Raw genomic sequence first — 22,360 nt, forward strand, 5'->3', positions numbered from 1 at the left:
TTAAATAGTGATATTATAGAATGTTAAAATGTGACCCAAAGAACTACTTTTAAAAGCAAGAGCCCTGTGAAATTCCTCATGTGTCATATCAAACAGTTTCTGAAAGTCCCTCCAGTTTTTTAAAAAAGCCATTCGGCAATTGGGGCTGAAGGATTGCTCAAAGGGGGGGGGGGGAGAGTCCATGGGTTATGCCCAAAGCTTCTTTGAAATCATGGAGTTATTTTAAAATTTCCAAAGCTTTTCAAAATAGTACACCAACATGACAATACTGAGCCAATCAAAATTTTGAGCAAGGTCCTTTTAGAAGTGGCATCTATTCTGTATTACTGTTCATAATGAATTAGCAGGCCACCTTCTCACCAAGAGACATTTGAATACCAAACTCGAGTAGAAGCTAAGCCTTCAACAAGGTAACAAATGGGTACCACTCATCAATCTGAAAGGGATAAAAAAGGGACATTTCTATGCCACGAAACATGATACCTACAAAATGGACACCACTCTAGGATAATCCCTATAGCAGTTTTCTCCAGTATCAAGTTTCAAAATTGGATTAAAATATTCCCATATTTTCTTTTTGGATAGGAAGTGAGCTCTCTGGATGTATTTTCTACTCTGTGTAGGGTTTTAAAAAAACAACAAAATAAGGCAGGCTCTCACTCAGGGCTGGTGCAGACATACCTCTGGAACTACAGTTGAAAGGAGAGAGGGATGTTCTTCACAGAAGAGCAGGATGCTTCATTAAGAGAAGGCCAGTGCAGTATATATTGTTGTTGTTCAGTCGCACAGTTGAGTCCGACTCTTCGCGACCCCATGGACCAGCTATAAATTCCAAATTCCAATATATCCCAGGGTAAAAAAAGCCACACAAGACTGTTTTTGTTTGTGGTGGCACAAATCATTGTTTCACACTACTAAAATATCCAGAAATTGAAAACACGCGAGACAGAATGTTTCTTTTGCTTAGATTCAGCCCTACACTTTTGCATATTGAATAACTCCCTTTACAAGGCTATACTGTTTTTTTTAATGGAACAATGAAACCTATTATTTGAACCTAAGGCCTTAGACAACTAACAAACTTTTATGAACGTTAAGGCACAAGGTTTAAAATTCCTAATGTTTTTGAAACTTGAGGTATTTTTCTACCCCATGAATATTTCTCTGTGGTGGGATAAATATTCTCCAGGTTATCAAGAAGGACTGCATCTCTCCAGAGCACTTAAATTGATTCACTGGACCACAGTTTTCTTCATGTTCTCCTGAGGTCTGTATGTGTATTTCAATACCCCAATACATTAAATGATTTTGGGGAAGAAAAACTAACCTCTTAACAAAATGCATAGATTTCTGGGTGTTTTTTCTCCTGAGATGCTTTTTTCTTTACAGAAAGCAGACTATAAGTGGTAACTGGCTATACTTTGGAAACATTGCTTCCTATTATACAGGGGACAAAGTCCTAAGGGGAAAGTTCTAGAGCCACCTTTCTCTGCATTCTGCCGGAACAAGTACAGTCAAGATAGGGAATGCACCCCAAGCATTGTTCCAGTGCTAAAAAATGTGAATAAAACAACAGCATGATCAGTTACAGTATGTAGGCAAGAATAAAGAACAACCAGGAAGATGCTGTTAAATTAGCAACAACAGACAATGGATTCTAGGCTCAAATTATCACCAAGAATGAGATGCAGAATATTATCCACTGACAATCAGTGGCAAGGATAGATGTGGAAACCAGAGATAAACACTGGGTGTGTTATGGGTATTAAAAATGATAAAGGCCAAAATGGTAAGACATCCTAACTCCCAGGAATTCCACTTTCCAAATGAGAGGCACCAGAGTGCAAGATAGAAACCTTCCAAGCAGGACAGAAGCAGATGTGGAAATCCTTAGTTGCAATCTCAGAGGAATATGGGCAGGTTCTGATCACTCACTGTTAAAAGGGAAAACACTGCACATCAGAGGCACTTGCTCCTTTCCTATATATCTTCCAGGGATTGATTGTACAGCACGTGACTTCAGAAGTTCATGAAAACACAAGATGATCTTTCAGAATTAATCATAGTTAAGTGAGCATCAAGAGTTTCCTAAACTGTAAAATATGATATTTTTTCAGTGCCCTTCTTCAAGCTCCCAAGCAATTTTATATGCAGGTCTTCAGTAGAGCCTTTCTATGAAACACCACATTGTGTTTTTGCAGGAATTACAAAAACCACATATTTGGAAACAGCTGAGAACACAGAGGATGTGGAGAAGCTCTGGTTAACACAAATGACACTGTGAATGATGAACAAAAGATGAGTGAGTTGGTGGGACAAAGCTGTAAGGCACGTCAATTTTTTAATTAAAAAATTATGTAGCAGAGAGGATACTAATGAGCCAATAATCCCAAGAGACCATTTTCACAATTTCTGTCTGATTGCAATGCCCTTATTAGTCAAAACTAAATTACTCTTACTTAGACCTGGTTAAAAACGAGAGTCTCCTTTCAAAAAAAAGAAAAGAAAAAAGAACACATCAGCATGCCATTACCATTGATCATGATATGGAAATGAGGCTGATATTCCAGGACTCATTCAAGGCCATGTGGCTGAACTGGGGTTTGAATCTAAGTCTTCCCCATTCATCGAGACATGCTAGACACATATCACCCACTTCTCCTACTCTTCCAGACCTATATGCACTGTAAACACATATTACCAACTTTTCCTACTCTTTCAGACCTATGTGCATTATACACATATATACATATCTCAAAAGTACCTGGAAGTACTTCGTAAATGTCATCCTCCATTGGCTGCATGCTGACTTGTGGTGAACTTATGTCACTTTCCCCAACGTCGTCATATTCTTCGACCTCCTCTGGAATAACTTCAGATTCCATGTCTGTTAGCAAGAACACAACACATTGTACGACAGATATCTTCCCAACAACACGAATTTACTGTAGCACATCAAGAACTCTACAGAAGAAAAATTACATTCCTCTTTAATTTGAAAGCCGAGGAAATGCAATCCCCAAATCACAACTGCATTACTTAGAAATTGTACCGGAATACAGGTGCGACTGTTATCTTGTATTCTGCTGGCACTTAATATAGGATGCACTCAACTTTACAGCATGATCCTATCCTTGCTTACTTCCAGGCAAGTCCTGGTAAGTCCAATGGGTTCAATTTTTAAACTAAGTGTGAACAGGACTGCAATTTCATATATACAGAAACATGTTGGAAAGCACTCTGCAGAACAGGAAATACCAAGTAAGAAACATGGTTGCAAAACAGTTCCTATTCGGATAGCTAACAGGAACTCTGCTAGAAGGCTTTTATTGGTAGACTACACTATAAACAACAAATCTTTGCATCAATTGACTTACCTTGTAATACAAACTTGAGGCTTTGCACCCATTCCTCCGCTTCTTTGGGAGTGGCAGCTGTAAACTGTTCAGAAACTTGATTTTAACAAGTTGCAAATAACAAATATAACAACTACAGCTAGCACTATATTAGCCATGAAAAGAAAGTAGCATTCTTGTCACTTCCTCAAGCCACCATTAGTAATTCTTCTCATGTCTTCTGGTATCTTTCTTGCAAGGATGCTTCTTATAATGTACAGTTAATTTTGACAAATTTACGTAATTGAAGCAGAGGATGATGGATTTGGAACTCTGATCAGCAGCTGGCAGCTGTGTAAGAAAAAAAGCTGCTTCTCTTCATCAATGTCACAAGCAGGACTGATGAACGAAATTCGCCCTTGACAATTAGAAGACACCCATGAATTTCTTTAGACTGCTGGGTACAGTTTTCTTAAAAATGTTCTTGTCAGATTCCAACACAGTACCTGACAACTTAATTAACTGGCTTTCAACTGCAATCTCAGATATTTAAAACTTATTAAACTTACATTCCACATTGATGCCTAGCTGATAGGTCTTGAATTGCACAGCTGACATGTGCTTTTACTCAGATCTCCCTCCCAGACCTCTAAGCAATACAATACATATTTAACACTTTGGGGCTTTTTAATATATATAATTCAATTCTCTTACAATATAATTCATCCTAGGAAAAAAATCATGCAAACCTATTAGATAATAGATATTAAAATATAAGCAGTGAAACGGACCAATAGATAAAAGTGACATATTGGTTGTTCGTATCCCCCAAAAAGATAGTATTAGAACTTAATCTGGATTTTAACATTATTATATGACTGTATGGGGTAAGCAAATCAAGGAGGATTCCCCCCCCCCCCCCCCCCCCTTTTCTAACATGTCAGGAGTTGTTTTATTGAAATGTTAATGTCTCCATAACTGGAACAGTAACAGTTTTATCAATTTAATTTGAAGACGACATAAAAAGTCCAACCTGATAAATGCGTTTATCAGGTGCAGCGATTTCAAAACAGCAATCTTTCTTCCCATCCTTCCGAAGGGTATTATTCATTCTGACGGTGTAGCCATCTATAGCAAATTCACCTTTCTGTTGTTTGTCTGTCGGAGATAAAAAGCAAAGATAGAACTTCATTTGCAACACTGAATGCGAATGGCCCGGCAGGTTATCATTTATTCAGATTTTTGTTTTCCATTTCATGAATATGCGAGAGAAGTGGGTTGCACATTATTAGCTGAATGGTTCAGGTGATGCTTTGGGAGATAAAACTCTCCTTAAAAAACCCAGAAAGTGCAAAACAAAGTACATTTTTATGAAGGCTGCCTACGGAATCCCACAGGGTGATGCTTACAGATGGTCTTATTTAGTGAGAAGTGCAAAGAATGACACCTGTACCTGGGGAGAGCCAAGAACTGGAACCTGGACCTTGTGAGACAAGCGTACCATAAATCAGTGTCTCTTTCTGGTTCAATAACCACTGGGAAAACCTGTTCAGTGCAAGAGAACTGGCTGATCTCCCTGCTATATCTCCCCCCCCCAAAACCCCGCCTTCAACATCTCAAATACTAAACTTCCCACTTGCTAGAATGGCAGTTATAAAAGCCTCCCATCATCCACTAACCAACACTGCAGAAAAATATATGGCTACCAACGACCCACTGCAAATATTTATAATGACATTTCATTTAAGCAAACAGAAAACCAAGTTTCAGCATATGGGCAGCTTTAAAATTAAGGTTCCATTATGAAAAGCCAAACAATTGATTTGTTTAGAGGCACAATCTTAATCTACTCCATGGAGAAAATGGGTGAAAGCGAAGAAGTCTCAAAACTGCAGGACACTGTTACCCAAAGCAAGGTATGAAAAGTTCTAAACACAATGATCAGTGCAGCTAAATGCAAGGAGATGCACTGCTCTGTAAAAACAAGGTAAAATGATCATTCTGAGTTCTAGAAAAACTCTATGCAGCCTATGCATGGCTGCTATCTTAAGAACCCTTTCTTGGGAGCAAGCCAATTAAATAAAGTGGAACTTGTTTCTCAGCAGACCTGCTTAGAACTGCTTAGTAAAGCACTAAAAGAAAGTATTAATGGGCATCAGGAAAGGGACACAGTAAAACCTGTTTCCATCCATGGTGTGTCCATGGCCGTGAGTGCTGTATGCACTTCTAGCTGACCTCTCTCAAGCCAGTATAACAACTTGGGACTGTTCCTCTGCTGTGACTGACATGGAAGTTTAAACAGCCAAGTACAAGGATCTGTACTTCTGTTTTTTAAAACCAACAAGTTTCTAGTACCTAGGGGTCTCTGCTTTAAAAATGCGTAATGTCTGATAAAGGCTCCAGCGCCACCATGGTGCTTGTTGCGAATTCTGCAGGTGCCGGTGTTGTTGGTTTCCTGGAAAATTCTGAGCTGATGTTTCCCTACGCTCTATATTTATTAGTATCTGTTCAGCATGTTTGACTTATAGTTAGTAAACACAATTTAAAATATATACCGTTGTAATGTTATATGCTGTATCTCAGGAGATCTTCCAACAACCAAAACTACTTCAACTGAAATATATGTTGGGGAGGGGGATCAATAAAGTAGAGAAATTGTGATTTAGATACTACAATCAAAGAAGTTTAACGTTTTACTTGTGATGGAATTATGTATAAATATTTTAAAATATGACAAATCCAGAGTGTATATTTCTGACAGGGCTTTAATTTTAACAAGACATAAAACGGCCTCGGCCTAAGATCTATCCAGCTATCCTCAACCAGAGCCAGGGTGTTTTCTGCCCTGGCTTTAACCTGGTGGAACTCTCTGCCGAATAACATCTGTGCCCTGCAGGACCCGATACCACCAGGCATTTGGTTGAGGACAGCGACTGTTCCATCTTTTCTGGCACCCCCACCCCCTGCCTCCCCATGAGGCCAGTGACACCATCAGGAAATTTTAATGTCATCTTTTAGTACTACTGTGCTTTTATCTATCCGTAGCCATTATTTAGGTCACTGGTCAGAGGAATCGGGGTCTATTTGGCAATCGGTTATTGAAGTGGGTTGGCAGGATAGGTTAGGTAGCTGAGACTTAGCAGCACTGGGAATTTGTAAACTAGCAGGGTAGCATATACTAAAGTGTGTGTCAACTAGTTCAACTTAGTGGTCTGAGGCTTGTGAAGACCACTAGGACCGGTGATGATGGGACAAAGGATTCCAGTGCTCCTGGGGAGGGGAAAGTATAGCGGTGGGATGAGGCATAGAGATAAGGGAAGGGGATGGAGAAGTGGAGTGGCTCAGCACTCTTCCAGCCTATGTCCCATCCCAAGGGTTGCTGGTAGTGGGGCCAGGATGAATGACACCCCTCCAACATTGGTGTTGTGTAACACCAGGTTTATAAATAAGACGACCATGGTCCTTCAGAACTTCCTGCTTGAGCAGAAAGTAGACCTGGTATGCATGACCAAGATCTGTGTGCAAGAAGAGAGACAGTAGCTCTCTTTCACTTGGCTCCCTCTGGGTTCTCGGTCCTCCACCAATCTTGGATTAAGGGGCGGGAGGGCCTCTATTCATTTGGGAGGCTTACTCCTTCAGAGCACTCCCACTGCCTAAGATCGTGAGCACAGAGTGTGCTGGTCTAGTATGGGAAGCCGAGGAGAGTTTGGCAATTTGGCTGGTGTAGCAACTGCCCGATGCACCAGCCAATAGCCTGCCATCCCTGATGGAGGCCGTGTCGGACTGGAACACCCTAGACTGATAGTCTTGGGGGATTTCAATGTCCACGCTGACGATGCGACCTCCATTCAGGCAGTGGACCTAGTGTCATCCATGGTGGCACTGGGACTCTCCCAATATGTAACAACTCGTACCCACCGGGCTAGTCAGACACTCGAACTGATCTTTGCAGCAGGGGTTACGGTGGACCGGATCACTGCCCAGGCAGTGCCATGGTCGGACCACCTTGCCCTGAGAGCCCGTCTGAATGTTTCACCCCGACCCTGTTTGGGCTGCAAGCATATTTTAGCTCGCCCACAGAGCCAAATGGACCCAGTGCGGCTTTAGATGGCTCTAAGGGATCCGATGCCCCCTGGTGATTCATTAGATGAGCTTGTAGAGGACTGGCATAGCCAACTTTCTGCAGCTATCGACGAGATCACTCCCCAACACCCTCTGCACCCTCACTCTAAGCTCACACCTTGGTACACCGAGGAGTTGCGGCTGATGAAGCAAAGGCTAAGATGGCTAGAGGGACAGTGGCTGCATGCCCGTGACGAAGCTACAAGAACATCTTATGGGACGTTTATGAGATCCTATGAGATAGCAGTCAAAGCTGGGAAGAAAGAACACTACGCAGTTCTGATTACATCTGCGAGCTCATGCCCAGCCCAATTGTTTAGAACGATTTGGTCCATGACGACTCTGCCACAAGGAAGGGTCAAACATTAGGGAATTGGATACTGGCTGTGAGGCCTTTGTGAGCTACTTCGCAGACAAAATCTTGTCACTCCGCTGTGGCCTCCCCACCACAGTTGAGACAGTGAGCAAACTCAAGGCTCCATGCACATCTTTGAGCCGGGTTATGGATCATTTCAGTCCACTCAGTCTAGAGAAAGTTGACAAATTGCTCATAACTGTACGCCCCATCACATGTCGCCTTGATCGATGCCCATCATGGCTAGTGAAAGCTGGTGGCACTGGGTTTCAAGGTGCCCTAGGAGAGATTATCAACAAACCCTTATTGGAGGATAATTTCCCGGGGACACTCAAGGAGGCCTATACGGGCAAGTTAATCGAGAGGACCATGGCAGACCAGAGCTTTTTGGATGACACTTCCACTCTAGACCCTTAAAGTCCGGTTTTCGCCCAGGACACAGGACAGAGACAGCATTGGTTGCCCTCACAGACGACCTCAGGAGAGATCTGGATTGAGGCGGGTCAACACTGCTGTTGTTGTTAGACCTGTCAGCAGCATTCGACATGGTCGACCATCAGTTACTGATCCACTGCCTCACCAACTCTGGAGTTCAGGAGCTAGCCTTGCAATGGCTCGCATCCTTCCTGCAGGGACGGGGACAAAGGGTGGCGCTAGGGAAACAACTGTCCCAAGGCATCCACTGACCTGTGGTGTGCCTGAAAGGGCGGTACTCTCCCCGATGTTGTTCAACATCTACATGCGCCCCCTTGCCTGGAGGCATGGGCTGGGGTGTCAGCAATATGGGGATGACACCAGCTCTATCTGCTGTTGGGCAGCCAGTCTGGCTCTACACTGGAAGATCTGGACCAGGCGTTACAAGCCATGGCTGGTTGACTTAGACTGAGTTGACTGAAACTGAATCCGATGAAGACGGAGGTCCTGTGCCTGAATCAGGGTGGCCTGAGGGTAGGGATCCCACTCCCGACCTTCGATGGGGCGCAGTTGGTGCCAGCGCCGGAGGTTAGTAGTCTGGGAGTGCTTCTGGATGCCTCTCTAACAATAGCAGCCACTGCCAAGTCAGCCTTTTACCACCTCCGGCTGATTAGACAGTTGGCTCCCTTCCTCGAACGCAACGTTTTGGCAACAGTGATCCATGCAATGGTCACCTCAAGATTAGACTACTGTAATGTTCTCTACATGGGCTGCCGTTGTCCCAAATCCGGAAGCTGCAGCTGGTGCAAAATCCTGCAGCCAGGCTGGTGATGGGCCTCTCTGTTCAGGAGCACATCCAGACTGTGTGGCTCTTGGTGGCGGCTCCGTACTGGTGGAATTAACTCCCAGAGGAAATCAGGGCCCTGCGGGACCTTTCACAGTTCCGCAGGGCCTGTAAGACGGAGCTCTTCCACCAGGCCTTCGATTAGGAGCCACCTTAAACACCGAGGAGTGACCCTGTGTCTTGGCTTTACTACCTTCATCCTGGCTCACCGCATAAATTAGTCAATCAAACTGAGTCGTTGTGAGAATACCATCAGGACTAACACCGAAGTAGTAGCATGGTCTAATCTAGGAATTTGCTCTTGCACTTTAGGAAAATGAATAATTGATTGTTTATGTATGTTTCTATCTATCTAGTACTGTTCATAGGCTATCACCTTAAGCAGAAATCAGAACCAAATAAAATATTTTAAAAGACCTTACTCAGTATTATTTCCCTTATATTTCATTATTACGCCTATGAATTTTGCCACTGAGAGGGTGACGTGATCATTGGTATCTGAGTAGCCATGACATCTGGGCTCACACATTTAGCAGTTCCATAAGTAAAGGGGTGACTAAATTAGCCCTCAACTCATCGAATATAGGGCACTCCATAATCATATGTTCAATGGTTTCGATTGTAAGATATGAACATCTGCATGTTCTATTAGAGTATGATACTTTATTATATCTGCCCTCCAAAACTGCCGAGGGAAGAACATTCAGTGTTTATGTATGTTTTAACTGTATTTTTATATATGCATTTTATGTAATCCGCCCTGAGCCCGCCTCGGTGGGGACAGCAGGGTATAAATTGAATAAATAAATAAAAATAAATAAATATTGGTTTTAACTGTTTTTAATAATGTTTATATGATATTATGTTGAACACCGACCTGAGCCCGGGCATTCTAAAACCAAATTTGTCCTGCGTATTGGCACTTTCCAGCTCTCCCATTGGCTGTGCACTCCATAAGCCATTGGCCAGTCAACCACCACTCAAGAATACTCGTATGCCATTGCCTGGGTGCTGGGTCCAATCCTCTCCCCTGCCCACTACCAGCCTGGACACTCTTCTGTGACAGAATAAACTGCCAAAATGGCTGTCTTTCCTGACAAAGATGCTTCTACTTCTGCTTGGCCCCTCTGCCGCAGGCTGTCTACTGAGATGGGTCACCGGCTGTCAAACCATTCTCTTCTCCTCCTGCTGTGGGGCTAACTTTTCCTTCAGTGGCTGCTGCTAGGCAACCAAGCTTGTTTCTGTCAGTAAAAAGGCAAAGGCAGTAGGCCCTTTCCAGGCCTCACTGGGGCCAGTCCTGACTATGGTTGCCAGCTCCAGGTTGAGAAATTTCTGGAGATTTTGTGGTGGAGTCTACAGAAGGCAGAGTTTGGGGAGGGGAGAGGCCTCAGCTGAATAGAATGCCATAGAGTTCACCCTCCAAAGCAGTTATTTTGCTCAGGGGGAGAGAGAGATCTGTTGTTTGGAGTTCAGTTGTGATACCTGGTGATCTTCAGGCTCCACCTGGAGATTGACTACCCTAGGCGTAGCAGTTAGTGCTTCAGAGCAGGGTCTGCCAGACCCAGGTTCTTGCTGTGGAAGCTGAGTGAGTGATTTCGCACCAGTCACAGACTTTCAGCCTAAACTACCTCAAAGGGTTGTTGTGCAGATCAAAAGGGGGAGAGGAGAATGATGTAAACTGCTTTGGTCTCCACTGCAGAGAAAAACTGTACTTTTCCTCTTGGAGAACCATTGCTGCCAATCTCTAGGTGAGGGCTGGAGATCACTCAGAATTAAAACTGCTCTGCAGATGGCAGAGATCAGCTTCCCTGGGAAAAAATGGCTGCTTTGCAGGGTGTATTCTGTGTCATTATTCATTGCTTCCCTCCTCCTTGGGTCCCCACTATAGAGAAAGACTACTTTTCCTAAATAGAGGCTACAGGTGTGTGGGGGGGATGGAAAGCTGAAGTCAGAGGGGCAGATAATGGTAGGCTGGTGGTTGGCTGGGAAGGAGATAGGGTTGCCAACTCCAGGTTGGGAAATTCCTGGAGATTTGAAGGGGGGACCCTGGAAAGGGGGGGATTTGAGAAGGGGTGGGACCTTAAACAGGTCTAATGCCATAGACTCCACCCTCCAAACCAGCAATTTCCTCCTGGGGAACCATTGTTGCTAATCTCCAGGTGAGGGCTGGAGATGACTCAGAATTACAACTGCTCTCCAGATGGCAGAGATCAGTTCCCTTGGAGAAAATGGTGGGCTCTGTGTCATTATACCCTACTGAGATGGCCCCCCTATGACAGCCAGTGTGATGTAGAAGTCAGCGCTTCAGGGCAGGGTCTGCCAGACCCAGGTTCTTCCTGTGAAAGCTGATTGGGTGATTTCAAACCACTCACACACTTTCAACCTAACCTACCTCACAGGGTTGTTGTGCACATCAAAAGGGGGAGAGGACAATGATGTGAGCTGCTTTGGACCCCACTGCGGATAAAGACTATATTTTTTCTAGGTAGAGGCTGCAGAGAGTGGGGAGGAAACCTGAAGTCAGAGGGGCAGATAATGCATGTTGATGGCAGGCTAGGAAGAAGATAGGGTTGCCACCTCCAGGTTAGGAAATCCCTGGAGATCTGAGGGGTGGAGACTGGAGAGAGTGGGGTTTGAGGAGGAGTGGGTCCTCAGACAGGTACAATGTCATAACTCCACTCTCCAAACCAGCCGTTTCCTCCTGGGGAACTGTTGTTGCCAATCTCCAGGGGAGGGCTGGAGATCATTCAGAATTACAACTGCCTTTCAGGTGGCAGAGATAAGTTCCCCTGGAGAAAATAGTAAGTTCTATGTCATTATACCCTACTGAGGTCTCCACAGCAAATTGACACTCAGTGTCCAAGGCCAGGGTACCCGTCCAAAGCCTCTTTCTGAGCCTGCTGTATTTATTTCCACAACAGGGCTTATTCCTAATAAATAAAATAAAGCTCTAAAAGCTGCTCACACAGTAATTTTAGCATGGCCAAAGTGCCGTGCATTATATTCTACGGCTGGCCACTGATCTACTTCAACAGGGAGTCAAACCATGTGATAGAGGGTAAAAATCATGAACAGATCTCCAGCATGTTTTTTATTATTAGATAGTAACGGAAGTAGAAGCAATGCAAATTGGAGACCAAGTTTGTTAGGGTTTCCCATATTTCTCTGAAACGGTGGTGTCTGTACCTGCCCTAGTCCTCCTGGATTCTGGAGATAACACTTTAGGTAGCTTCCTTGCCACCACCTAGGGTTAGTTTGTTAAATTAGATTGCCCTAAAACAGTGAGTAATTCTCCTCTTGAACCTAAGTGTATGCAGGTGAAAGATAAGAAAGGGCTCTCCACCTCCCCTCTCTAGGTCTATCCAATAACTTGATGTAGCTGGTTCATGGGGGAAAATAACCCAAAGCCAAAAGAACTGGTTCCAGGTCCTTACAATGTGGAGACCATGGAGCCTTGTATTTAGACTTTGATTTGGCTTTTTTGGGAGGCAGTTCTGACGCACTCCTCTGTGAATGATCTAAGTTAATGGACACAGTCTCTATATCACCGAAAAAACAGAAAAAAACAGTGACAATAAAATGCTAAACAATATTTCATTGAAAAATCATCATAATTAGAAAATGTAGAATGTAGAAAAAGTGAACAATTTCCAATAATAAGTGTAGATCTCTCTGTGCCCCCATCTTGAGAGGTGAGGTGGGTGGCAGCTAGAGACAGGGCATTTTCTGTGGTGGCACCTTTGTATTTGGATGGGAGACCAACAAGAAAGTCCAGGGTTGCTATGCAGAGGTAGGCAATGGCAAACCACCTCTGAATGTCTCTTGCATTGAAAACCCCACCGAGTCGCCATAAGTCAGCTGTGACTTGACAGCACTCTCCACCCCCACTGCTGCTCCTTCTGGCCTCCACCAGCTATACTTTCCCTCCTTTGACTTCTCCTTCTGTCTCCCTTTCTGTGCGTGCTTATGCGATGCTCCCTTCCATACTGCAAATCATTATTATTATTTTGGTAAAGACATGATGTGGAAGGGGAAGGACATACACACGAGAACACTGTTTGCAACAGAAAAACAGTGTTCACATCCTCCCTCTTTCACGGTGCAAATTATCTTCTCCCTTCCTATTTCTAGAAGTGAGAAAGGGATTGATTACTGTCATAAAAAATTATGATACTTAAAGTATCTTAGAAAACAAACTGGGAGTTGCTATGTACCTCCTTTTGTAATACAAGAAATAAGAAGGCTAAGCAAAATATATATATTAAAAACTTGTTTTTCACATAGTGCAGGACAGAACTGTAGTGTATTGTCATAGGATGTCAGAGAGGTCAGGCATTTAAGTAGGTTCAAACATGATTAGATAAAGTCACGAATGATACAGCCATCAACAGCTACGGCTAAGGGATATAAACATGCTGTGAGTGACCCAAACTGCAAGAAGCTGAAAGTGATAAGGGAGCAATTGATCTAGAAGTTGCCCTTTGGCTTCTCTTACATTTCCTCTGGAGTAACTGGTGCTGTTTACTATCAAAGACAGGATGCTGGTTTGGGTTCTTTTGTTCTTAAGATACATGTGTCAACAGTAGATGAACTTAAATAGGGACACCAAGGTTTGGCTGCAACTTTAACCCAAGGCCTAATTCAACTGTGAATTGCTAGAAATTTAGAAAATCAATTTAATAACTTCTGTAGTAGTAAGATGCATATAAAGATTATTTTCCAACTCAAGGATGATTTAGTAAGATGGCATAATAATGAATCAAATTTTATCTGCTACTTCTTAAGGTGGCTCCAAATAGTTTTAATAGGCAGTTGTGAAGGTAAAGTCTATCAAAGGGACTCACCAATAGAGCAGCATCTTTCCTGAGGACCCACCATTAATTTAAACTACAATTACTGTAATCATTCAGCCATATATGTTTTATGAGCTACAAGTATCCATTGGTAGTGCTCTCCTGTAATGTAGGTGGTTAACCCATAGTTTCATTGTTGTAAGTGGCTGGGAACATACTTCTGGAGTCTCCGAACGCACTGTTTGATCTCAGAATATATCTTCAAGCTATACCCTTCAATAATAGTTCTTAGAACTTTACTTATTAGAATAGCTTTCCAAAAATAATTCAAGGAAACGATGCCCATCTTCAGTTCTAGCACAGAGGTTTGTTCATCAAAACACTTCTACTCCGCCTTTCTCTATTCCAAGCAGGCCAATATGGGTGGTTGTTCCCCTTTTTCCCTTCCCACTATGCCACTGGTCTGACTAGTTATCATCCCCCGTTAGGATTGTCGAGAATGATGTTATACCTTTCATCGTGACATGGCTCACCTGCTTGAGCCATCTGAATTCGTTTATTAATACATCATCCCTTTTTATCAGGCTTTGCTTATCTTTAGTCTCATCCACTCGCCAAATGTGGCCCAGAACAACGAGAATGAGGAGAGTATTCTGTGGGTCAGGCTCGTACTACATAATTTACCCACAGAGGGCCACCCATGTCCAGCTTTTTCAAAACCAATTTCCTGATCTTCACCTGCTGGCTATTGTTTTCCCAACAATGTGTTCAGATAGCGTTTTTACAATTAGTGCCAAGCAGTCCTAAAAAACATCCTCCAACTAGAGGATGTTTTCTAAACACCAGATTAGGTATTTCCTGGATTAGATTTCTATGCAAGATACACAGTTAGTGTAACCAACATCCCACTGAATAAGTTTCTCCAGTTTTTAATGCTTTTTAACCCAAGTTAGTATTTAAACTAATATAACTAGCAGGTATGTAAATAAATACATGAGCAGACACAGAGCAGTCCCCATTCCCCAAATTCAAGCCAAAAAGAGCATGCATAGTTCAACATCATCCTACATATGATCCCATATAGGGTTACGTTTTGGTGGCAACAAGTAATGCATTCTTTATGCCTCAGTACTTGGGTGTTAAGTGCTAAAGTATCCCATTTTTATACTTTCATAGTGATCTACAAGTAGTGTGTCAGGCCACTAGTATACCAGATTTAGCTGCTGGGGTACCAGCCCAGGCATGTTTCCTGCCAAACATTTCCCAGAAAGGGAATTAGAAAAGTCTCACTTGCTGACTTTTCTAGTAATCAGCATGACTTGGGCTATGTGTTTGCAAAATTTCAGCTTTCTGGGAGGCATTAAACTATCTTAACCATTTGGGGGTACTGTTTCACCCACACAAGTACCAACACATTCCAGGACTCTGGCTTGGTAGAAAGTGCCCTAACAATTTCAACACTTGTGACAATGAATCCCTGAGACCTTGATCTACTGTTCCATAATGAAAAACTTTTTCAGTTTAAGACAGCAGTAAAGTTGCTAACCAATTCACTCATTATACAAAAAGCATGGTTTCCACCTTAACTTGTGTACTGCATAAACAGTAAACCTGTATACAGTGTGACATATAGTGCTTGCATGTAATTCAGTCAAGTTGCAATGGTCAACAGAAACACACAGTGTGGACTAGAAGCAAAACAAAAGGACAAAACCCATCCCTTCTCTTGATCTCCTTCCAAACGTCTCTTTTACAGGTGAGCCTCAGTTTAAGCAACCTGTACCACTTACTGCCAGTCACCTAGAAACAGGACAAGAGAGCCAAAAAAGAGGCTGCTGCTGCCGTACTTATTATTATTATTTAATTAATTAATTTGTACCCCGCCCTCCCCACAAAGCAGGCTCAGGGCGGCTTACACTGATTAACACATAAATAACAATTAAAAAGGAGCTGCGATGGCTCAAGTGGTTACGACGCGGAACTGCAGGCTGTAGAAGGTCGGTAGTCCAGCAGTTCAAGACCCGAGTCTGCCACATGACGGAGTGAGCTCCCGTCTCTAGTTCCAGCTCCTGCCAACCTAGCAGTTCGAAAGCAAGAAATTGCAAGTAGATAAATAGGTACCACTTCAGTGGGAAGGTAACAGCATTCCGTGCACCTTGGTGTTTAGTCATGCCAGCCACATGACCACGGAAACATCTTCGGACAGCGCTGTCTCTTCAGCTTTGAAACAGAGATGAGCTCCGCAACCCTAGAGTCGGATTCGACTGGCTTTCGAGCAAGGGAACCTTTACCTTTAACAATTAAAATCCACATAAAATCATTTAAAACAACTGCCTGCACTCTAAAGTCTCTATTGGGTTCACTGCTGCTACACTGAGCATCCTGGCAGCTGTGAGAAAGCCTATGGGCACTGGCTATTGTTCGCCTGTTGAAATATAGGAAAGCCTGCCCTCCTGTGAACCTTGCAGGGTTAGCAGCAAGCAACATGATGGAGGCAGGCAACTCCTGGCTGCCTTTATTAAACTACTGAAAATCAAATATTAAGGTGCAGGAGGATTAAGGGGAAGCTGACTTGTGCAGAGCCAGAGAAAGCTACACAGAGCAGCCCTCACTGTATCGCCAAATGGAAAACTGTATCACTGTATCGCCAAACTGTATCACTGCCACAGGAAGTGGTGACGGTTACAAGCATGGACTGCTTCAAAAGGGAATTAGATAAGCATATGGAGCAGAGGTCCATCAGTTCCTATTAGCCACAAGGTATAAATAGGGGCTCTGGGGCAAATGATGCTCTGTCTTCTTGGTGCTTGGGGGGGGTCAACAGTGGGAGTCCTAGCCCCACTGGTGGACCTCCTGATGGCACCTGGTATTTTTGGCCACTGTGTGACAGAGTGTTGGACTGGATGGGCCTTTGGCCTGATCCAACATTGGCATCTCTTATGTTCTTATGTTCTTATGGAAGCTGCCATTGTGCACCCATGACACGAATGCCCTCTGCCTCCAGTTTCTGAAGTGCTTAAGTCAACCCATCCTTTTATTAAATGTACCTGAACACAGAAGAATGTGTATCTCTCACCCAAGGAATCCTCTGTATCAAGTACCATAGTGATAGAACAGACAATCTAATTTTATTAGGATTTTATTTATTTATTATCATCTTGAAAACTAATCAGAGTTCAGGGGGAAGAAAGGACCTATCTGAAATTGCAAAGCAACCAACAACAAAAAAGATAAGACAGCATAGCAGAGATGGTATTCTTACACTGCCTGGAAGCAGAGAGAGCAGTATATACCAGGTCAGAAAAGGAAACGGTAGCAGATCAAGAACATCACTCTTAAATCCAGAATGCATCAAGACAATAGAGTGACCCTTGAGTTGGCAAAACGTCAACTACTGAATGCATTTACTACAGTAAATCACAAACATTACAATACCTTTGTCACTTCCGTAATAGTAGAAGACTGTCCGACTCAGAGCACACCACCGTTTTTGCCACTCAAAGCCAAGAAAGCTGTGGTCTGCAATTAAGACAATTCAAGTTAGGTTGCTCTTCATAAATTGGATCAGGCTTGACCTATTCATCTGTCCTGTGGAAAGTGTTAAAGTTTTACAAGTATGGAACTGAATTATATAATTGATTTAAATATGGAAGTGCAATGTAAAAAAATCAATTTATAATAACCCACTACAAATAAGCTGTCTTGAACCATGAAGAATGGGGGGAGGGTATAAATGTCTTAATAAATAAACAAACACAGAGATCTGCAACCTATGACTCCAAATCCAAATTTGGCTAAGCCCAGAACAAAATACGACTCTTTGAAAAAGACAATTAAAGCTTTTAAGTGAAGGTATATTGGAGGGATGGAGCTGCGGTGGCTCAAGTGGTTAAGACGCTGAACTGCAGGCTGTGGAAGGTCAGTAGTTCAGCGGTTCAAGACCCGGGTGCCGCAAGACAGGGTGAGCTCCTGTCTCTAGTTCCAGCTCCTGCCAACCTAGCAGTTTGAAAGCAAGAAATTGCAAGTAGATAAATAGGGACCACTTCGGTGGGAAGGTAACAGCGTTCCATGCACCTTGGTGTTTAGTCATGCCGGCCACATGACCACGGAAACGTCTTCGGACAGCGCTGGCTCTTCGGCTTTGAAACGGAGATGAGCACCGCAACCCTAGAGTCGGATTCGACTGGCTTTCGAGCAAGGGAACCTTTACCTTTACCTTTATATTGGAGGGACTGGCTAAAATAGCCTATACATGAAAGGAATGGCAGGAAAAGACTTATAGGTCTAAAGGGCTTCTTAGAAATGCTTTCCAGAAACGGAAATGATAGAGGTGAACAGCAGCCATTATTCCAAGTGCACACCATGCACAGATTTATGCCAGTGTTCTAAAAGAACTGCAAGACTGCATGTGTGCCACTTGCTAACAAAGGACTCCATCACCGGTGTTTGGGCTGCAGACACTGAATTATTAACCCACATGTCAATTACTAGTAATGTGTGTTTCCTGTTAGGCAAATAGGCTCTCTTATACTGGCCCTTTGTTGATCTCTTGCTGGGAATTTTGACATACTTTGGCTCTTTAATTATAAAAGGGTGTTGGGCTCTGATTAACATACGGAAAGATTAAAGTCACTTCTGTTTCTTTACTTGCTAAGTGTACATACATAGTTTTAATTGTTTCCAAAGTGGGTGATGATATAAGACATCTGCTATAGCACAGCTAGCACACAATTTTAAAAACCCAATAAAATCTTATTTTAAAAACTTTTTATATAATATTTTATTGATTTTATAAACTATATCCTACATTCTAAAGGGAAAAACCTATCACTAACTTATGACAAGAATACCTGTAAGCTGACAATACATACATCACTCCTGCAATAATATTGATATTATGATAAACAAAGAATTATAAAAGCAGAGAGATCAAAGTTCTATCGATTAATGCATAATTACGCTTAAGAAGTAATATTGTAATCCAGAAAAAAAATGTTTATCTCTTGGGCTTCTTCTTTACTTTTGGAGTTTTGGGCACTGCTCCTCCTTTCTCAGACTCTGACATTGAACTGCTGGAATCACTTGAAGAATTATCTGATTCTTCCTCACTGGGTTCCTCTCCTTCTTCCAGATTAGGGTCCTCGTCTTTATTTATGCCCGATTGTTTTTTCAAAAAAAATTTGCCTTTTGGACAGAGTCAATTTTAACTTTCTTGTCGTTGTATTTGAACACGATTCCTTTTGGGAAGCTCCATCTGTAGGTTATTGCTTTGTCTTGTAGGAAAAGAATTAAGTCTTTAGACTGTCATCTTAGTTTCTGGATCTCAAATGGAATGTCTTTCAGAATTTTAATTTCTTCTTCATTGATTTTAAGTGTTTTCCCCGCAGTAGCTTTTAAAACATTGTCTCTCATTGTTCTCTTTGAGAATTTAATGTAAATTTCGCCAGGCAGTTTATTTTTTCTTATAAAATCAGGGTAACTACGGTATGCCAAGTCCATGTCACTTTGTAGATCCTCCTGTTTAAGGTCTGAAATTGAAGCTATCGCTCCACTTATCGTTGTTTTCATGTCTTCTCCCTTCTGTTCAGGAACTCCTCTGAAGCATAGAACATGCACAGATTTATCAAGCTGAAGTTGAAGTAGTTGATTTTTATCCGTATTTCTTTCCTTCTTAACTTCTTTTAGTTGTTGCTTAATATCAATAGTCCTTGTTTCAACTTTCTTGATCCTTTTATCTGTCTTATTGGCTCTTTTTTCTATTTGGGTAAGTTGCTTTTGGACAGAATCCAGCTTGGCATTAATTGTAGACATCTGGTCTAGCAGAGGGCGCAGTGCTGCGGCAAGCATATTGGGAAAGTCTGCAGTCACTTCCTGTGGCTGACTGGGAGTCGTTGGTGTAGTACTTCCTGGTGGAAGTTTCTGCTCCGCTGCCATTCTCCTCGCCCTCCCAGTCATTTGTTTACAGTGAAGAAAAGTTTTAAATTAAAGTTTCTCTGAATTCGACGTTCTTGGGCTTAAAATATAGGTTTAAGCTTAAATAAAGTCTCGAGCAGTTAGTTTCTTTCCTTTATTCCTTTTTATACCTCTTAGAGACCACTCCGTTTCGGGGGGGGGGTCTCCAACCCTTCCCCACATGCCGCTCTTTCTCCGGTCAATTTAGCAAGCTGAGACTTCTTCACTTATACAGAGGTTTGATTAACTCTCTGTTTAGACAAGTTCAATTATTGCTGGGGTTATTTTCGCTTATTTTCTTGTCCGCTCATCTGGAGGTCGGCTCTCATCACCACACTGGCTCCGCGGCGTCAGGACCTCTCGGGGACAGGCAAGCCTCAATCCCGCGGCCATCGCCTTGGGAGAGGCTTATCCTGGCTTCACAGGCTGTCTCCTACAGAGACTTTGTGAGGGTCTGGAACCAGCCAGGACCCCTCCTGATCACCTCGGCTTGGCACATCAACATCGGAAGGTCACTGGGACGCGTCCAAAAGCAAGCCACCATGAACCGGAAGCTCCTTATTTTAAAAGCTTAATCAGAAGCAGGATATAAGTTAAAAGCAGAGTCTTAATCTTAATTGAAATGACATGAACAAACACCAGTTTATTCATGACACACTGAACTTGGTTTACTGTTTGGAGGGTCTAGAAGTGTGGATGACCCCATTCGTACTTCAGCGATTGACTGTTAAGGCAGACTTTCAAAGCTCCCACTGAAACTGGAAGGATAGGGCTGATGCAACCGTAGAAGTAACGTGACATATAAGCATGTTTTCTCACGTGAATGAGCATAATTTTGATCAATGCCCTTCCTTTTATTTGTTGTGCATTCACATGCTACTTCAGAAGAGAACTTGAATGGCACTATATATAAACACCAACCATGATTACTTTTGTAAGTACTGCTAGAGCTGAAGCAGGGAACCATATTACTTTCTTTGCAGACAAAAGGGAATGGCAAAAAGCCATTTCCTGCACCCATAGTAGGATGCTCCAGTGACCAGGACATAAAGTGTCCTGACAAAGGAACTCTGCAGCAATCACTATAAGATAGCAGCACACTGCACAGCCCATACCACTCCCTGTTAGTCGTGTCATCGGGAGTGGAGAAAGAGGGAAGGGAACAGACCCAAATGACCCAACATGGTGAGACCACAGGGATCAGATGGCTGAAAAAGCACATCCAACCACTTATGTTAGAACTATGGGGAGTGCTGGACATCATTATACTGGTAACCAAATTCCATCTATTTATAGATACATGTGAATGGTCTTTCCATATTCAGTTTTTGGGGAAGATTTTGTTCTTTTCAGTATTCTCAGAAACAAAAAGTTACTCATCTCTTAGCTTTTGCATTTAATGTGCACCTGTTAACCATGCTATCCACTAGGAATTTCTCTCATTCATTTAATAAATGTCCAAAATTGTGTCAAAAAATAAGACAGTAAACATTTTCTAGCTAAAGTTGACTGGATGCAGTCTGATTGTCCAACTCAGTTTACCTTTTCTGCGTTTTTCCAGGTATCCAGATTTTAACACAAACTGAAGGTCTTGGGCTCCCACAGGAAGAAGCTGAGTCCCTGAAAGACAAGTAAACACCCAGTAAACCTCTGTTTTTCTAAAGCATTGGTAAATTAACACAACAAAAAGCATACCCATAGTTAACAGATGTATGTTCACCACATTTGAACATACAAATGAATGAATTTTAGTATAAAATTATTAAACTTAATTTTTATGTTCATGTCAAGTGTTCAGTATTTACATAAGCATATGAACAGGGGTGTTTTTATTTTTTTAATTAAATTATACAGAAGAATTTTCTCTGTGGCAAATACAAGATAACCAAATGATCTCTTCCTCTATGCTTACGTAAAGAAAAAAACTCTCTTTTCCTATTGTCTTAATAATAAAATCCACAAGTCATCAATTCATTTTTTTCTGTTTAATGCAAGAAGTCTATGAGGGGTTTCCAGTCAGCAATAAATGCAGATGTTGTCTTTTCTCTGATCAAAGAAGTACGTTTAGCCATCTTTGCTAATTCCATCACTTTCATCAACCATTCAAGCCATTCATCCACTATTCAGGGGTGTTTTTTTAATGTGAATGAGCATCCTAGTGAATGCATTCCCTGTCACCTCCCTCCATGCGTAATTCAAAAATTAAACACTCCTGCAGAAAATGGTATGTGTGACACATCCCCACACCCCAATAATGGCTTGTTCTTGTTTTTCCACACAGGGATTCCAAAATATGGTTTTCATCCTCTTTTGGAATCCTAGTCTAGAGAGAATTATAGTTTCATAGGAATCAGCTTTACATCCTCTATTAAGTCTAGTTAAAATGGTTCAAAGAGTACATTAATTACAAACTGAGCCAAAGGGGACGCAAAGGCATTTCACAGCCAACCCTTTTTATTCCAAAGTAACTTTAAGCACAAGAATTTCAATTCTTCTGCTTCATGGTATACATACACACATATAAGCAAAGAAAATGCACGTTAAA

General features: G+C 42.3%; 1 protein-coding gene across 2 annotated transcripts in view; it reads right to left on the reverse strand.

Annotated features, from left to right (window-relative positions):
* SKAP2 (src kinase associated phosphoprotein 2) overlaps positions 1-22,360 on the reverse strand; it is a 144,999-nt gene that overhangs the window by 49,341 nt on the left and 73,298 nt on the right. For both annotated transcript variants that reach the window (XM_015418584.1, XM_015418583.1), the window contains 5 exons: positions 21,358-21,435; positions 17,299-17,382; positions 4,369-4,493; positions 3,378-3,441; positions 2,765-2,887 (listed from right to left, as the gene is read on the reverse strand). In XM_015418584.1, coding sequence (XP_015274070.1) covers positions 2,765-2,887; positions 3,378-3,441; positions 4,369-4,493; positions 17,299-17,382; positions 21,358-21,435 — 474 coding nt within the window. The remainder of the gene's footprint in view (positions 1-2,764; positions 2,888-3,377; positions 3,442-4,368; positions 4,494-17,298; positions 17,383-21,357; positions 21,436-22,360) is intronic.

Source organism: Gekko japonicus, unplaced genomic scaffold (assembly GCF_001447785.1).
Source record: "Gekko japonicus isolate JY-2015 unplaced genomic scaffold, Gekko_japonicus_V1.1 scaffold341, whole genome shotgun sequence".
Taxonomy (NCBI): Eukaryota; Metazoa; Chordata; class Lepidosauria; order Squamata; family Gekkonidae; genus Gekko; species Gekko japonicus.